The sequence below is a fragment of the Porites lutea genome, chromosome 3 (genome assembly GCF_958299795.1).
Source record: "Porites lutea chromosome 3, jaPorLute2.1, whole genome shotgun sequence".
Lineage (NCBI taxonomy): Eukaryota > Metazoa > Cnidaria > Anthozoa > Scleractinia > Poritidae > Porites > Porites lutea.
Window position 1 is genome coordinate 25,060,534 of NC_133203.1, and position 16,562 is coordinate 25,077,095.

The window sequence follows — 16,562 nt, forward strand, 5'->3', positions numbered from 1 at the left end:
TCCACAGTTTCACATTCTTTTTTGTTCAACCTCTACCCTGGTATTTCCAGTCTATTTTTATACTATCCTTAGGGTGGGTATTGAAATTTCCTGAAACCATCACCACAAGAAAATTACAATCTTAGGCTTCCAATAGAAGTTTTTTTTTAAGAAAAGATTTCCAGGGATTTCATGTACCTGATGGGAAGTTTCTTGACAAGATTCTCATACAATACATTATTTACTATTTTGATTGATAGGTTGAAGGGGAGGTGTTTGAGGTGTCTTGCTCTCTAAGATGCTACAGTGTAAAAGCCATTTCAGAGAGAAATGTTGCTCTCAAGTTTGCATGTTTTTTTCTTGTCTCTGGGAAATTGTGTCCATTTCAAGGCAAGCATGAATTTATCTTTGTAAAAGGGCCCAGGCAATGCCTGAAGTTTAAGACCTGGTACAGAAATGTCAATGACCAGTTGGAACCAGAGTTGGAATGTATTAGTTTAGTTAGGGCAAGTAATGTTGATGAAAACTTTTCTACATTTGTAACTGATATACATGAAAGAGAGAATGTGTCAAATGTTTGAGCATGCACCACTCCAATGGCTCGTATCTCTATCCCAATCCTCCCTTTTGGAACTGTGACAAGGTCAATTGACCTGCTTGATGTACTGAAAACTGTGTGGAGTTATTCAAGTCTTAAGCCACTTCAACAGAAAGCCATTGATTCTATTTTATATGGAAATGATGCAATGGTGATTATGCCCACAAGTGGAGGCAAGTCACTTGTTTTTCAGTTGCCAGCAGTCTGTAACCACAAACCAGCCGTTGTTGTGTCCCCATTAATTGCACTAATTAATGATCAAATAACTGACTTAAGGTCTAGGGGAGTTGAAGCTGTATCCTTTACAGGAGAGACGGACAGTACACGAAGGCAGCAAATTCTTTACAAACTGCGGGCTGGGGATCCAGAGTTAAAACGTATTTACACCACCCCTGAAACACTGAATCGGGATGTTGTGTTAAAAGGAATTGTGAAGACAGTGGGTGAAAAAGATTTGATTTCTTATCTGATTTATGATGAGGCACAATGCATCAGCCAGTGGGGCAATGGTTTCAGGCCTGACTATTTAGCTGTTGCAGAAATGGGTAAGATTCTTGTCCCAAAAGCACCCACTATCTTATTGTCTGCAACCGCAACGCAAGATGCTATTGCTGACATAAACAAAAAATTAGGTTACAAAATTTAAATATTATCCAGGGTAGCTTCAACAGGCCTTATCTTTCCTACGAGATGGAAGAGAAACGGAAAGACACTGAAAAGAATATCATTCAGGTCATCTCTTCCACCGAAAGTGCCCTCATCTATTGTTCTACAAAGAGGGAATGTTAGGAAGTAAATGCTCTGCTTGAAAGCAAGGGGATTTCAAGCCAGCCATATCATGCGGAGCTTAGTAAGGCTTTAAAAGAGAGCCGTCAGAAAAAATGGACCAAAGGAGAGATTAAGGTACTATGTTGTACCACTGCTTTTGGCATGGGTATAAACAAACCGAGTGTGAGAGTGGTAATGTTTCGCTCACTGCCTTGGTCATGGAGGACCTTTTCCAGGCCTGGGGTCGTGCTGGCCGTGATGGACTTCCTGCCAAATGCTTTTTGTATTTTTCATTTGAAGACAGAGTTTTCCACGTAAGAAACAGTTTTGATCACCACAATTTTGATTCAAAAAGGCAAACGTCCTCTCTTTTACGGTTTCAAAGGGTCTTAGATTTTGTGATGTTTAAGGAATGTAGACGGAAAAAATTAATAACATATTTCAGCCCAGAAGAAGCTGGTTTGGCTCTATGTGATGACTGTGATATTTGCAAAGATTCTGTGGCAAATACACCTCTTACTAACGACTACACACCACAAATCACCAGAATAATTGAGTTATTTCAGGTTGCGGAAAGGCCCATCACTATTAAGTACCTGGCTCAAGTTGCATCTGGAAAAATGAATAAGAAAATTAGAGAAAATAGAGATGAACACTCTTCAATTTTTTCAATTTTCAAGTGTACTGTTATTGCATGTGAACTTTTCTTGCGACATGCTGTGACAAAGTGGAGTGAACAATTGTTCCTGCTTGTTGCTGAAACTTGGAAGCCAGTACTTACAGTATGTTAGTGGACAGACCAAGTTAATGTACCATTCCTTGTAAGGCTTACAGGTTGGTGCCTGCATTACTGTCTCAACTGCTGATCCTTAAATTACTGTTGACCATTGACACCCCAACACCTCCAATTGGTTATTGTCTGGAATTAAATGGTCACAGCTGCAGTTTAAGGCTAATTTGTCATCACTTACAGGCCAAAATAAAATTCAAATTACAGTGTAAGGCTATGAGACAAAGAATCAACCTAGGTTAAAATATTTTTACCTGAATAATTATAATTTTGACATGTATCACTTAATGTATAGTAGAGGTAATTGGTCCACTAAGCTTTGTCTGTTAAGTATAATAACCAACATGCCTGAGTATTTTCACTCACTAGCTTTCTATACTCTATGCCTTTAGCACTGTTTTTACCAAGGAATACATGAAGTTCATGTGAGGGAAACTTCAATTATCAGTTTCAAAGTGTAAGGCTGTAGTAGGGAAAAGTCTGCATTTCATCTCGTTAAAATGTTTTTTGAACAGCTCTACTGCCCGTAACTGTGCATTCTGGCAGTCTTTGCGTAACTTCTGTTTCACTGATGGCAACTCCTTCTTGTTACTTGGGTAGGTGGGAACTTCCTTCCTTGGTCTTGTAGCCTTTTCAGCATTGCAAACCAAAATGACCCCAAAATAGGCATTCAACTTGGTGATGATATCGTAATTGGTATCATGGGCCAGGAGAAGGAGTTGCTGTTTGGCAGGAGGTCCACAATGCACCATGGCATTGCCGTGATCAGCGGACACCACCACCACTTGATAGGGGGTGAGCATGATCTCGAATTGACGAATCTAGAGCAGACCGCGGGACTTTCGTGGACTTTAGCCAATCGATGCAGTTCAGCGGCCTTTTTCTCTTGGAAGACAGTCCCAGCCTTCGTGGAATTGTAGTCGAGTAATTTTTCGTTACTTTGAACTTTTTCTTGGTGCGCCCGCACCGTCACTTCCAACTGCTTGTTTCATAGTTACCTTTGTTCGCATTCAATAATGTTAGACAGTAATGTTTAAAGGCCCAGTTTTTATGCTGTATAGAATAGATAAAGGATGCAAACTAATCGTTATTCACCACATTGGCAGGTCCACCATGAACAGTACCTCTGTCTAGGCTGAAAGGCCTTTCACAGACTCAGTGACCATGGCACATGATGGTGGTTTGCAAAACATCCAGTTTAATGATAAAGTGACGTGTGTTTTACCCGCTAAATCCGCTAAAAATTTGAAACTCCTCAATATATTACATTGGCAAGCACAACTAAATTGCATAAGAAGCAAAGAAAATCCCGAGTTTCTCTTGTTTAAGGAGACAAACCTTTGTGTCAATTTTAAAATGTCACAGGCTAAATTCCTCGTTAGAGAAACAAATCTTTGCTTTAAGCTGAAGCGATCCTTTAATAATAAGAATGTGATCGATGTCACCTTGTGCTTTATACTAAAACTCTGTGTTAAAAATTTGTAGCAGCCAGTGATATTGAAATATTTAATGCATTGTCATGGAAGTTAAGACAAACACTGATCCAGTCAATGCTCTATTAAGTGGTTGTTGTAAGAGGATGCAGGGGATAAGGTAGGAGGATGAAGGTAGGGGTTCTTGTAATTAAGTAAGGGCCAGTAAAGGGTGGCATCATCAAGCTTGGTCCCAAAGGAAACAACGATGAGCACTTCGGAGTATCTCCTCCTATCGCCTCCTCCTGTACTGACGTTTTGGTCTTTGATGCTCCCTTTCTCTCACAATGAATTAACCTCCCAGTACAATTTTCTGCTGGTGGTTTTCATGTCAGCATCAATAGGATGATGAGGGAGAGGTAGCAGGTGCATTGTTTTATAGGCGCTCTTCTTCAGAAGGGCCATTTCTGCTGGACTATTTGATCCCTTGTCAAAAGCAATGACCATTGTCCTTTCATTGTCACTGGATTGGCAAAACACATCGACTTCTTGGTGGTAAGCCTGCAGAAAAATTCTGTTGTTCCGAGCTTCCTCGCTATCCAAAATAGCCTTCACTGACTCTGCAGAGCATCTTTGCAGGAGCGACGCACCGTCATGATAGGCCTAATACCAAGAAATGTGTTGGTATTTTGATACTGCATTCAACAATTTTGGTTATTACAGTCTAATATTATTTGGTTGGTTACATGTTTAAGATGGATACTTTATTTTCTCCCCTGTTCTCCTTTGAAACAAGGACTATGTAGGAGGAGAAGAGTACAGCTCCAAGAACAGACTTTGTTTTTGTTGTGAAGGCAATTGAATTCCCTTCACTTTGCGTTCCCAGACCATGGGTCCAGTTGGTAACCCAGTATTGACACCACTGCAGAAATCTGGAATACCAGTACTGGTGCTTATCTCTGCACCGGTGAAGACAATACAGTATCGAGTTTGTCGGATTAAGTGTTACCAGCCTAGGCCTCCGAAATTGCAGTAATATTGAGGGGGCCTAATTAACAAATTTGGCCTCCATGCCATTAATTTCGCTATCTTTTTACTTTTTGTGTAGCAAATAAATAAAAAACAAAGGAACAAATTAATCTCAATAAGAAACTATTGTACGTTGTTGGATAAAATGTCAGTTAAATGATTTGCCTGTGCTGTTAATTTTTTTTCTTCATCTCTGACAACCTTAATAACTTTAATGCAAACATAATGAATTTTTGCTCTGTTTTCAACTGTTTCAACTATCACCCCTAACAACAACAAAGGCAAAGAATGTTTGAGTTGTTTACGTCTACAGTGAAAGCTTCTTTCTCTGTCTTTCTTTGTCAAACTAAGATGCAAGGACGTTGCACCATATTTTATCTCGCTCAACCGTGATATTATTTTCTTCTTCCGGTTGAGTTGTCCTGTTCTCGATGGAGAGGGTGAGGGTTTCGTTCGCGCGGTTGTTGTACTTTCTTTTTCTCCACCCATCTTTGCTGTTTCTGTTTCAAAATCTCTTCTCTATTTTTCACGTTCCTTTCGTGTTTCCGCTGCTTCACGATTTCAGGATCTCGGTTAGGCATGACGAAACTGGTTCATGTCAAGGGGGTTGGACTTGATTTGGCCTTGATTTGTCTGGCCTTTGCCTTGGCTTTGTTTTTGCTACGTCTTCAATATGCTTTCATTGCATCAAGTTCTTTCAATTCATTCTCGTTGGCACCCTTGGATATTTCGTTTTCCCACATTAGACTCTTTAGCAGAGTAAAATAGAATGACCTTGGATGGTTGGTTGTCCCTACTTTCCCTGCCACTCTCTTGAACATAACTTGGTACGGATGCAGGTGCCCTAAAATTTTTCACGTTGCGAATATCTGGACAGTTCACCCCATGCCAAAGGCAATCGAGGCAATTACAATCGGAAGACACCCATCTCTCGCCCTGAATGAGTTCATAATTCTCTTCTTACAAGATTCACTGGTAATTTCCACATAGATATCAACAAGTCGTTCTTTTTTATCTTGGTCAAACATGAGCTGGCCTATTACCCCGTTTCAAAATATTCGTAAACTTCACAGCAGTGTCTGTGACTGAAATAAATAATCCCTCTCAGCAGAAATGCTATTTTCTTTGAGGTCTCCAATTGTTGATTTGAAACACTTTGCAAAGGCTGAAATCATTGTCTTGGAATGTATCAAGTCTTGAGACAGATTGGAAATATTTTTTCTATTATTTGAACCTTTAATAAGTGAAAAATTTACCATGTTAAGTTTTGTCACTACATATGCCAAACTTGCTTCAGTTACAGTTGCTGTCAGTGGCATTCGTGGTTATTTTGGAAGCAAAAGAGCTCTTACATCTCAGGGGTTATCATAGGCACTTCTAAAATATTTGCCCCTTGAAGAAAGAGGTTAAAAGGCATATATCAGTGTTTTTGTAATTTAATGAAGTTTTAACGTTGACGCTATACGATAAAGTTCATGTTCGTATGCTGTGCATTGATTAGTAACAAAGCCATTTAAATGCTGTCCGTTTGGACAAACCTACAAAAGTAATTAAAAAACAAACATTTACAGTAAAAAATTATGATCATAAGATACCACTGTTCGATATAATGCGCTTCGTCTATGGCTATGCAATGAATCCATTCCTTCGCTGACCTAAGTGCAGTCCTTATGACAACACACTCAAAAGACTCAGTGAAAGAATGGCCACCTAAAAATCCTCACCTCACAGCCTGCGCTTGCATTTTTCAAATATGTCAGGGTTAAGTGGTAAGTACGACAGACCAAGCTGATATAAAGACAATATTTGATCGTCCATCAGTGCCCTCAGTGGTGATATTAAAACGAGAATACTCCTTTGCTCCTTTCTCGTCACACCATGACAATTGTCGGTAATAAGAGGACACAACCCTTAGCACAGTCTTACCATAGCCAGTGGGCAAATTTACAACCACGTCTCTTCCCTTAAGATAATCGTTGACAGCGTGAATTTGGTCCTTTTTAAGAAGAAACTTCAGTCGACAAAATGAAACGGCCGAACTTAATGCATCCATAAATTAGGAAACATTTCTCTGTAATTTTCATTTACTAACGAGTTAGAATCCGCCATAGTGAAGCACTGTGGTTTTCCAGATACACTCATGCGCAGTGACAATTAGCTAGAAAAGTAGCTAAAACTACTGCGCATGCTGATATGTGCAAACAGTTGTCCCCGTGACAGAGAGAGAGGGGCCAGAACCAGACTGTACAAGGCAGCGCTGTTCATGCAGCTATATGTTGTTTTGACAAGTACATCCACTGATCAAAGAGAAATTTCTTCATGCACAATAACGTCGTGCATTTTCATTTTACTTCAGCTGGCCCCCTGCTTGAAGAACCAGAATTGACTGTTCAACAATTTCTTTGCAATGACCTCCGTTAGCTCTGAAACTGCAAAGTAGCTAATCAAAAATCTAGATTTGATGTAAAGCAAAGAAATTTGGCCTAGCTTTTAAAGAAAAATAACAGGTGAACAGACCCACTTCCTCGGAGACCCAGGGGCAGTTAGTCAGGTCGATAAAATGTTCGTGGTGAAAGTTTACTGTATGATCGAGACGAGCCCCTGAGCACTTACTCTTACCGAACCAGTTCCTGAAGCGTTTGAATTGCCAGCTTTGGCCAATCTGCGAAGAGAAGCTGCCGGATGACTCTCGTGTTTTCTTACACGACGTAGTTTTCCTCATCGATCTCCATAGTTGATAAACGCGCATTGTGTGACACGTGTAGTTATAGAGTTGAGAAATCGTGGAAGGGTGAGATGTCTATATAGATATTTTTGTAGTCACTTAAACTTTACAAGAAGCGAACGCTCTTAAGGAAATTCCCGGGAGAAGAGACCAAGGAATAGGGACACTTTCCAAAGATCCAACTTCGGTTCTTGATTTCAAGGACCTGGGTCTCTGGCTTACTAAACCGCACAAGAGAACCTGGCTTAATCTTCACTGATTAGAATTATGGCTAATGAAGTAGAAATGAATTTTTATTATAAGATATCTTTCAACAAATACATGTATAAAAGTAATTTCACATAATATCTGATTTTTTGCCAAACTATTTATCTATGATTGGCTTGATGTTTCCCCTTATTGACCCCCTCAAACATATCCACAGTGCCATTGTTTTAACTCCCTTGCAATTGATGGTACAAGATTGGACTTATTTTGAAAGAATAATGCTGCAATATAAACAATTTTCCTTTGGTGCATTTGTTTGATATTTCATAACTTCCCTATCATAATTCTCCTGATCTGACAATAATATATTCTTCCTTGATAATTATTATTAAATCTTGAAACACCCTCTTCAGAAAGGTACAAATCTTCATTGCATGGTCACCATTCCACACAGTGTCTCTAAAATACTTTCCACACAACATAATTTCTTACAGTTATCAATTTTTGCTTAGCTGTAGAAGACAATCAGAGAATACAAATTCTAGAATACAAGCAGTGAAGATTTGATTCTTGAAATTCCTGTCTCAGATCATCATGATTTTCTTTAAGCAAACTAACAGTCTCTGGCACTGATGTTGCAACATAAGTGGCTTGGAATGATTCTGCTGTTTTCATTACTGTCATCAAAAAAGGAGGGATTTTTTTCGCTTCTGCAGGTCGTACACTTAATAAAATCTAAAAGAAGAAAGACTTTTAGAATTATCGAAAACAGTAAGTGACCATTTCAGCACCGTTCCCTTTTTTCCAGAAAACAGTTTTTGTATGTTATGTGTAGGTATACCATATTAACTGGTGTTTAATGTGCACCCGAATATAATGCGCACCCCATTTTTCTAGACAGTTTTCAAATAATATACTCAAGTATACTTGTTGGCCACCTAGTAAAACAAACCCTTGGGAGCAGAAAGAATCACCAACAAATACCCCAGCATAAACGTTTATTAACAAATTTAAATAAAATAAAATATTACAGCTCCCTAGTATTTACGTAACTCAACTAGTATTATAAGCGGACATGTGATCTCCATTAATGATAAAGTAAAAAAAAAAATCTCAACAGCTTAAAAACAAAATTAATGTAATGGCATCTGTAGTTCTGCATTATGGGATTTTTTTCCATTTATATTATGTAAATGTTCAATTGCACTATTATCTTCAGTTGTCACAAGGCTTACTTCGTCAGCTTTCAATTGTCAATAAATGATGACAAAAAAAATAATTCTTGTGAAGTGTCTGTCAGGTTTAGACATGAGCATCCTTGAATAAAAGCCAGATCTACTGTTAAGTATAATGAGGGTCCTGAATGGGGGGTATCAATCCCGTTGAAACTGTTTAACCCTCAATTCCCATTTTTTACATTTTTTCCCATTCTCAGTGATAGAATCCCCCTGCCAGTGACTTAAATCCCATTTTCCCAGAGCAACAACATCCCATTTTACTCCTTCAGAACTCCCCACGATGAATTCAGTGTAGCACCCTTCCTAGTAAACAATCAGGTTACTTACCAATGAAAAGCTGTGTGTACCTGCAATGGGATTCTTCTGGTAAAACTCCTTAGAGAACATTGCCCTGAATTTCTTGTCCCCCAGTTAATGATTCTGGGCTTCCGTACAACAAAGAAAACGCTCCCTATCCATTCAATATTTCTCAATCTTTTGTTTGCTTTCCCCTAAGTAAGCGGCCTGAATTTCTAGTGACCTCGAGTACTTTACCTTGTCCTCAACAATTGACATGAGAGGTAAAATCACTATGACCAATGGATTACTAGGGAATTCATAACCTTTTGCATCTAACGATTTTTAACCCCCCTAGCTTATAGGCAACATTTGGAAGGTTAGACTCTTCTATCAATTGCCCTAAAACATCTCTTCTTTCCACAGTCTTCTAAATAATGAATCTTTGCTTCGCTTTGAACTGTACCACAGGAGACAAAGACAAGCCTTCTTCAAGCGCTTGCTGGAGGTCTCCCTTGAATCTAAAGTTAACACTACTATCAGCTTCGGCAGAATTCGTACGGTCAACTGCTGTTAACCTTATTCCACAAAGCAATTCATGGTGATGGCGGCCTAGCCTTCCCAGACTATGTTATAAAGAACTAAGTTACTAAAGAACGCTAGCCAGAACAAGTTTATTGAACTGCTGCCAAATACTGAGACTTACAAGAATAGTTATTTTTGTAGAACTGTCAAGGACTGGAGTGCATTACCAAGCGAAATTGTTCACATTAAGCCCGCAGATCGTTTCAAAAAAGTCTTATTTGAGTATTTGGCAAGATTTCCGTATAACCCCATACATTAATTATGCATTCATCTATTGTTAAAAGAAAATAAAAGAAAGAACAATAGTTGGCCTTTAGGATTTCAGCTATTATCATAAAAATTTTTATTTTTTTTTGTCTTTTTCAAAACGCCCTAAATTTGGCGCTTTTTGCAATAAAATCGAAACTTTTTCAAACAAATTTTTTCCTTTTTTTCTGTTGGTAAACATAGCTATTTAATTATGCCCGTTTCGCAAAACTAAAACAAAATATTTCGTAGCGCAGAGCATTAAATTCCCTAAACTAATCTCCGAATTTAACATGCTAAACAAAATGAAATAAAGTCCTACCTTTTTAGCTGTGTTTGTCCGAGTTTTGTTATCCCTGAAATATTTCCTCAGGTACATGCCTCGTACGTCTCATCTGTCTGTGTTCCATATCTTAATGTCGATAGTTTTAGATCACGAACGGTGCATAAAGTGGTATATATTTACGCATTTATATGTCTTTTCCGACGTTATAAAGTTCAGCGATAAGCTTCAATATGTTTCCAAAGGGGTTTTCTCCGTAATGCTTACGCCACATAAACTCCTGTAGGTAGCTTTCGAAGAGTTCTTTGGATGTTCCTTTACGGGGATAACTTCGCTTCACTCCTCACCATGTATTTTCGATGCCCTGTGTGTGGGCACCTGTGTCTGGGGCTACGAAGTTCAAGCTGTGGTTAACCGTGAGATGTTCGTAGCCCTCATCTTTTAGGCAGTTATAAGATCTCCATAAGTCGCTCATCATGCGTGTACCCGGCAATATTTGAGCGCGAATATTGGGCAAGAGAGTTTCTTTATCCCTACGCTCTACCGGAACAAGGAAGCAGGCCTTGGTTTCGCGGCAAAGGCCACCAAAAACCCACTTCCCTTCGATTTTGCGACCTCGGTTATATTTCATCTTACCAAACTTGGACTCGTCAATCTCAACAGTTGTTCCAGGTCCGCCTATTGGCCCCGCATGAAAAGTGAAAGTGAAAGTCATGCGTCGCGTATCGTATCAGCAATAAAAATTTACGGTACCTTGGAGAGATCCGCCCTTAAAATTCATCAGAGAGTGTTTGTTTCTTTTAGCCGTGCTAAAGGTTGCAATTTTGCGGGTTGTTAACATTTTGTTCTAAAACTTTCCCCGTTGAACGTGCTACGCAACTATGGCGATGGATGAGGAAAGCTACGTCGTGTAAGAAAACACGAGAGTCACCCCGCAGCTTCTCTTCACTGATTGGCCAGAGAAAAATTTTTCTGGCCAATCAGAAGCAGGCAATTCAAACGCTTCTGGAACTGGCTCGGTAAGAGTAAGTGCCCAGGGGCTCGTCTCAATCTTACAGTAAACTTTCACCACGAACATTTTATTGACGCGACTAACTGCCCTGGGTCTCCGAGGATGACAGACCCATAATGCAGAGAAAAAATAACCTCACTGTAATTGAACGTCTAAACCATCAGTATGTAAACATGGCTTTGTTTAATGTGAAGAAGAAGGGACACACTGCTTATTTCCTCGATCAGGTATGGTATCTAGTTATAGCTAAATCCTACCTGGGGAAAAACATTAAGTCATGGTTATGATAAATGAATCAGTCTCTTGTATAGTTTTTACGTAGCAGCCATGTCAGAACAATCTTATATTGCGTCTTAATACATCAAAGTCTTCGATTTTAGTATTTTGCAAGAATATAATTATTTTAAAGGATCCCGCAGACGATTTGCAGCAAAGACCACAGTCATATCTGTATAAACAGAAAAATGGAAACTACGTCTATAAAAACCAATAAATACCACCCGAAAATATACCCTGATAGCAGCTGAGACAATCGAACCACATACACATCCAGCTGAGTCATTGTTTAATTGAAGTCGATTTTGAAGCAAGCCAAATGTAAGCAACCTCACAAGCGGATATTGTGCATTAAAATTTTTTGGGGGATATATTCATTATAAAGACAATCCATTTGCCTGATTTGCACACCACCGTTGTACTGCACAGAAGTCTGCCTAAAGATTTGAACCAAAAAAACGGATCTTCTACACATTTCTATTAGTTCAAAAGCCCAACTTGATCACGCAAAACACTAAGTGAAGGCCTGGAAACCAGTTCAAGCACCAAACATGGAAAATCGAAGGCACGGTGGAGATGTGTGTCTTTAAAAGATTTAACTTGCGGTTACTTTCAGAGTTAAATGCACTATGCCGATGCGTGCGTAGAGTAAAGTAGTGAGAGGAAAATATTACATTGTCTTCCCAGGTGAGGGGAGGCAGCAGGCCTATTGAGAGATGCGGCGAAAAATGTATTTGGCCGAAAACTCCATGCAAAGCAATCTCATTATTCAGGTTGGACTTAAGTTATGGGGAAAATCTCAGCTCTCAACCGAAGACACTTTGATATCGAGAAGAGTTATGTGCCTAGTGGGATCATTCATAGTTAATTACATTAAAGTGGCTGCACGTTGTGATAAAAGATCAATCCTCCCATATTTTAAATGCAACACTGATTTTGCAAGATAAATGGTAGACAGCTCTACTAAAATCAAATTTGTGTATTTATTTATTTTTTCCACAGGATCATTTTTTAATAGTTAGCAACAACATTCCTTATGCTGGGAAAATCCCAACATAAATATAAAGTGTTCATGAAAAATATACTGCATTCAATTTGGGATGTTTTCCTTATCTTCATCATCCACTTTTTTGGCTGATATCTTCACTTGATACTGTTTGCTAATCTTGTTGGTCTTCCACAATGTCTGCTTCACCTGGTTCTACTATAGTCAAGAAAATGAAAGTGTGCATTCAGCAACAGAAATTTGAACCATAAGTGACATTTTGAGAAAGATATTTACATAAGCTGGTATTGATGTTTTTATAAGCACTCAGTGGCCTTTTTTCAAGCCCTTCTAATAATGCAATTGAGATTTCCTACGCTGTTTACCCTTTCCTATAATTTTACATCGAAATAAAACTTGCCTTCGAAACATTAATGCAAGCTTGAATATAAAAAAAAGAATAAGGAAGCTTTTCACTGAAAAGCAAAGTAGAACAAATTCTTAGCCTGGAATTACGAGTTCATCAGAGCCTAAATTCAAACGTTTCTCGGTGTAAGAGAAAAGTCAAAGAAGGTAAACACAACAGAACTGAGAAAAACAAAGTTCATAGGTTCTTACACCGAAGTTAACCCCCTTTTTGCTGCTGTCAGGAATCATCAAGTTGTTCACCGAAAATTGCTCCACGAAAGGTTCCCAGACAAATACATACCAACAATGGCGGACAAGGCTACAGCTTTCTAGGAAATCACATGACCAGTAAAACAATGAAATATTTACATAAGCTTTCTCACTACGCCCTTCGCCGCCACCAGTCTCAAATCCCTTCAGTCCAGAGAAGGCGAGTGTGTCCTCAAAATTTCTATGATTTGCTCGCTTCACTGGCAAGGGGGCATGGGTGGAGGTCCACCGCCAGTCTTCTTGTACTCTTTGTTGTAATTACTAAATTCTTTTTTGGCTCTTGAGTGGAAGTTCTTCCACTTGTCGTTTTTTTCTTTGATGGAGTGATCCACTCGGCCAAAACCATTCACCTCCTTTGTAATCTCCTCCTAGACTTATATTATTCGTCAGCTTTGACTGGATTACATCACTATGTTTTTTTACACTTTCTGTAATTACGGAAATCTCAAGCGGTGAGAAATTTGGTTTTCTTTTTCTTTCCTTTACTTCAAGTTCTTTTACCTCACTTTCCACCATTTTGTTTTCTTCACCGGCCCCGCAATCTGGGCCAATTTTTCGTGCCATATTTTTTAGAAGGAGGCGATCAAAAAATTCGTTAAACCGGCTTTATCCGCAAACTGCACTTATCTGGGATCAGTTAATCGCGGGATAATTTCGCTTTCGGGAACTCCTTTTTAACCAACGATCAGTCATCCAAGGAATAAGAAATTTGATCGTAGATTTGACGGTAATCGGAGGATAGATTAATCGGCTTTCCAGGAACACGGGCCTGCAGGTCCGCCATTGAGCGAGTAGGTCGGGTTGTACTGATAGTCGTAAACGTCCCTTGTGTCAGACAAAGTGAAGGGAATGGGACAGTGTGTGCCAGTGTTTCCTATTATACTTACTCATTTGCATATCGTTAATTAATCCCCAGGGATGATATTTACAATTTAGATGGAACGCTAATAGTCAGTCAGCAATGCGTTGTTTATGAATTTGCATGTGATCTGGGTGATGCAGATTATGTTGGCTACTCAGCCCGTCACCTTCAACGTATTGCTGAACACAAGTATTCAGCTATCAGTAAACATTTTTTAGAAGCCCACGGTGAGAAAAATGAGGGCCAATTTCCCGTTCTCAAGAAATGCCACGGGAAATTTGACTGCCTCTTTCACGAAATGCTGTTGATCAAAGAACTGATGCCTAGACTAAACTCTCAGAGTTACTCCTTCAGTGCTAAACTTTGTAAGATATTTTTATATGTTGTTTTCCTATTAATTAACTATTGGTTTTCTTGTATTTAGAGAACATTCACATTGTATTTCTTTTCCCTTGATAATGACGTCCGGTAACTGCACCCTCCAGAAAAGAGGGGCGACGGGGGATATTCCCCCTCCTTTTGGAGCCTTCCCAGTGGGTCCGTGCACCCTAAAAAGTTCTCGTTGTTTTCTCATAAGGAAGAAGATGTTTGGCTAACATAAGCAGCTATTCCCGCATCCTCCCGATATCACTCATGTCATGCTTTTAGTAGGACCTATCACCGTCGCCTTCACCTTTTTGTTGTTCCTGGCCCATTCCGAATTGACGGAGGCCCACCATGGGTCCTCGTCTATCGACCAAGAGTACATCTCAGATTGGATAGACGATTTGTTGGAACGAAGAAGCGACGTGGCCAACGAATTGAATTGGCTGTACAAGAGCTTTTGACCCTCCACATCGCCGAGAAGCATCGCCAGGGTACGAATTTGCCTACACTACGTGCACCAAAAACCAGTTTTCCTTTTTGTGTAGTTCAATAAAGACACTAAAGTTCAAGAACGACAATAAAGTTCAATAAAAACTACATGAGTTCAGTAAATGACACGAGCATTAATGTTTGTTTATTAGGTAATGCCAAGGTAGGGGGTCTATTGGGACTGGGAGTGCAAGGCGTCAGTTTAATTTTCACATAATTTTGTTTTTCAACATACTTGGACTCTATGCTGTTGACAGATACATTAAGTGACATTGTCCAGTTTTCGCAATCTTTGGGGCCTGTTCACACAGCCCCATAATCCTGCTTGTTTAGTTTTATTCCCCAGGTGCGGCTTGGTAAAGTCACAATCATTTCATGACTATAGGTAGTCCATTAAACTAGCTTTTCTGTTGTACTGCCCCCGCTGATATATCCTATAAAGCCCAGTCATTGCTATGGTATATGGCAGATAGGTTGACAGATTCTCATTTAGTTATTGGTTCAAGAGTAGAAATCTACATATAGGTTGACAGGTTCTCATTTAGTTACTGGCCCAAGAACAGGAATCTGTATTTTAATTATTTTGTGAAGTCTTTAAAGTTTATAATAATCAAAGGATATATATATTTTTCTTGTTAGTGGGGGACGGGGGGTTAGTTTGTGGTTTCACTCATCTAGTTTGACTTGAAGTTTAGGGAGTATGTGAGAAAAACATTATTATGTCTGATTTAAAAAATCTCAACATGTAATTTGGGATTTTAGAGATAATGTAGTCTATATTTATTTATTTTTTATGTCTGGACCATTGTAGATTTAGTAGCCACCCGCTTGGCTTCTATTGCTGTGCTTTTAATTTCCAGGAAATGGTAACATGACTTCCAGTGACTGTTAATCTGTGACGTCATCTAAATGTGAATTTTTTTCCGGGACAATATCGGCCTCTTTCATCAAGGCCAAAGTATCCAGAGAAGGAAAGTCCCTTTGGCCACATGAGCAATTAACATGTTGAAGATGTTGAAAAACCCGTTCTATTAATCCACGCTAAGACAGATCTTCAAGTGGCTTTGACGCAAACTTCCCTGATGACTCGCCCCTGCCCTGTTTCGTCCCTCCAGGAAGACATTATTGTCTGATTTAAGAGATGCTAAACATGTAATTTGGGATTTTAGTGATAATATTGTTTATAATTATTTATTTTCCATGTCTATTGCCTTCTGTTTTAATTTTTCTTCATTTTCTTGTAATTCATTTTCTTTCCTTTCAATTTCTATCTTCATTTCTTCTACTTCGATGGCTGTCAGGCACCTTCTTACTTCAATTTCCTCCTCCGGGGATGCTGTAAAAGTGATTATCCATCCTATTATAATCTTTCTTCTATTGTTAACTTATCTTTCCGCGGTCTATATGATAATGAGATATGACGAGCTCATCCTTTGAAACGAAAAGCATATTATCTCAACAAAATGTTGAAAGCCTTGTCTCATCAGGAGCTCAGAAAGCAATCAAGGGAACAGGTCAGGGAGGGGAGGAAAGGGAAAAATAGCCGTAGGGGAATGAGGCGGGTTACAGAGATAACCTATTTCCCACACGTTTTGACGCCATTATAGTACCATTTGGCTGAGCCCTACGTGCCTTTTGTTACTTGAAGATGCATTTTACTTTTCAAAAAATCTCATACCTGAATTTTTTGTCGTTTGCCTTTTGAAGAAGTTGGTGTGTCCATGTTGAAGGTGTATAGCAGGAAAGGGTGAGTACAGT

General features: G+C 39.1%; 1 protein-coding gene across 1 annotated transcript; it reads left to right on the forward strand.

Annotated features, from left to right (window-relative positions):
- The first annotated feature begins 575 nt into the window (after window positions 1–575).
- Window positions 576–1,223, forward strand: LOC140932024 (ATP-dependent DNA helicase RecQ-like). The gene has a single exon (XM_073381689.1). It carries the CDS (start codon window positions 576–578, stop codon window positions 1,221–1,223), a length of 648 nt encoding a protein of 215 aa, XP_073237790.1.
- Window positions 1,224–16,562: the final 15,339 nt, after the last annotated feature.

Bases quoted from the DNA above. Each gene is read 5' to 3' on its own strand.
- LOC140932024 (XM_073381689.1), top strand. From the start codon at position 576: ATGGCTCGTATCTCTATCCCAATCCTCCCTTTTGGAACTGTGACAAGG.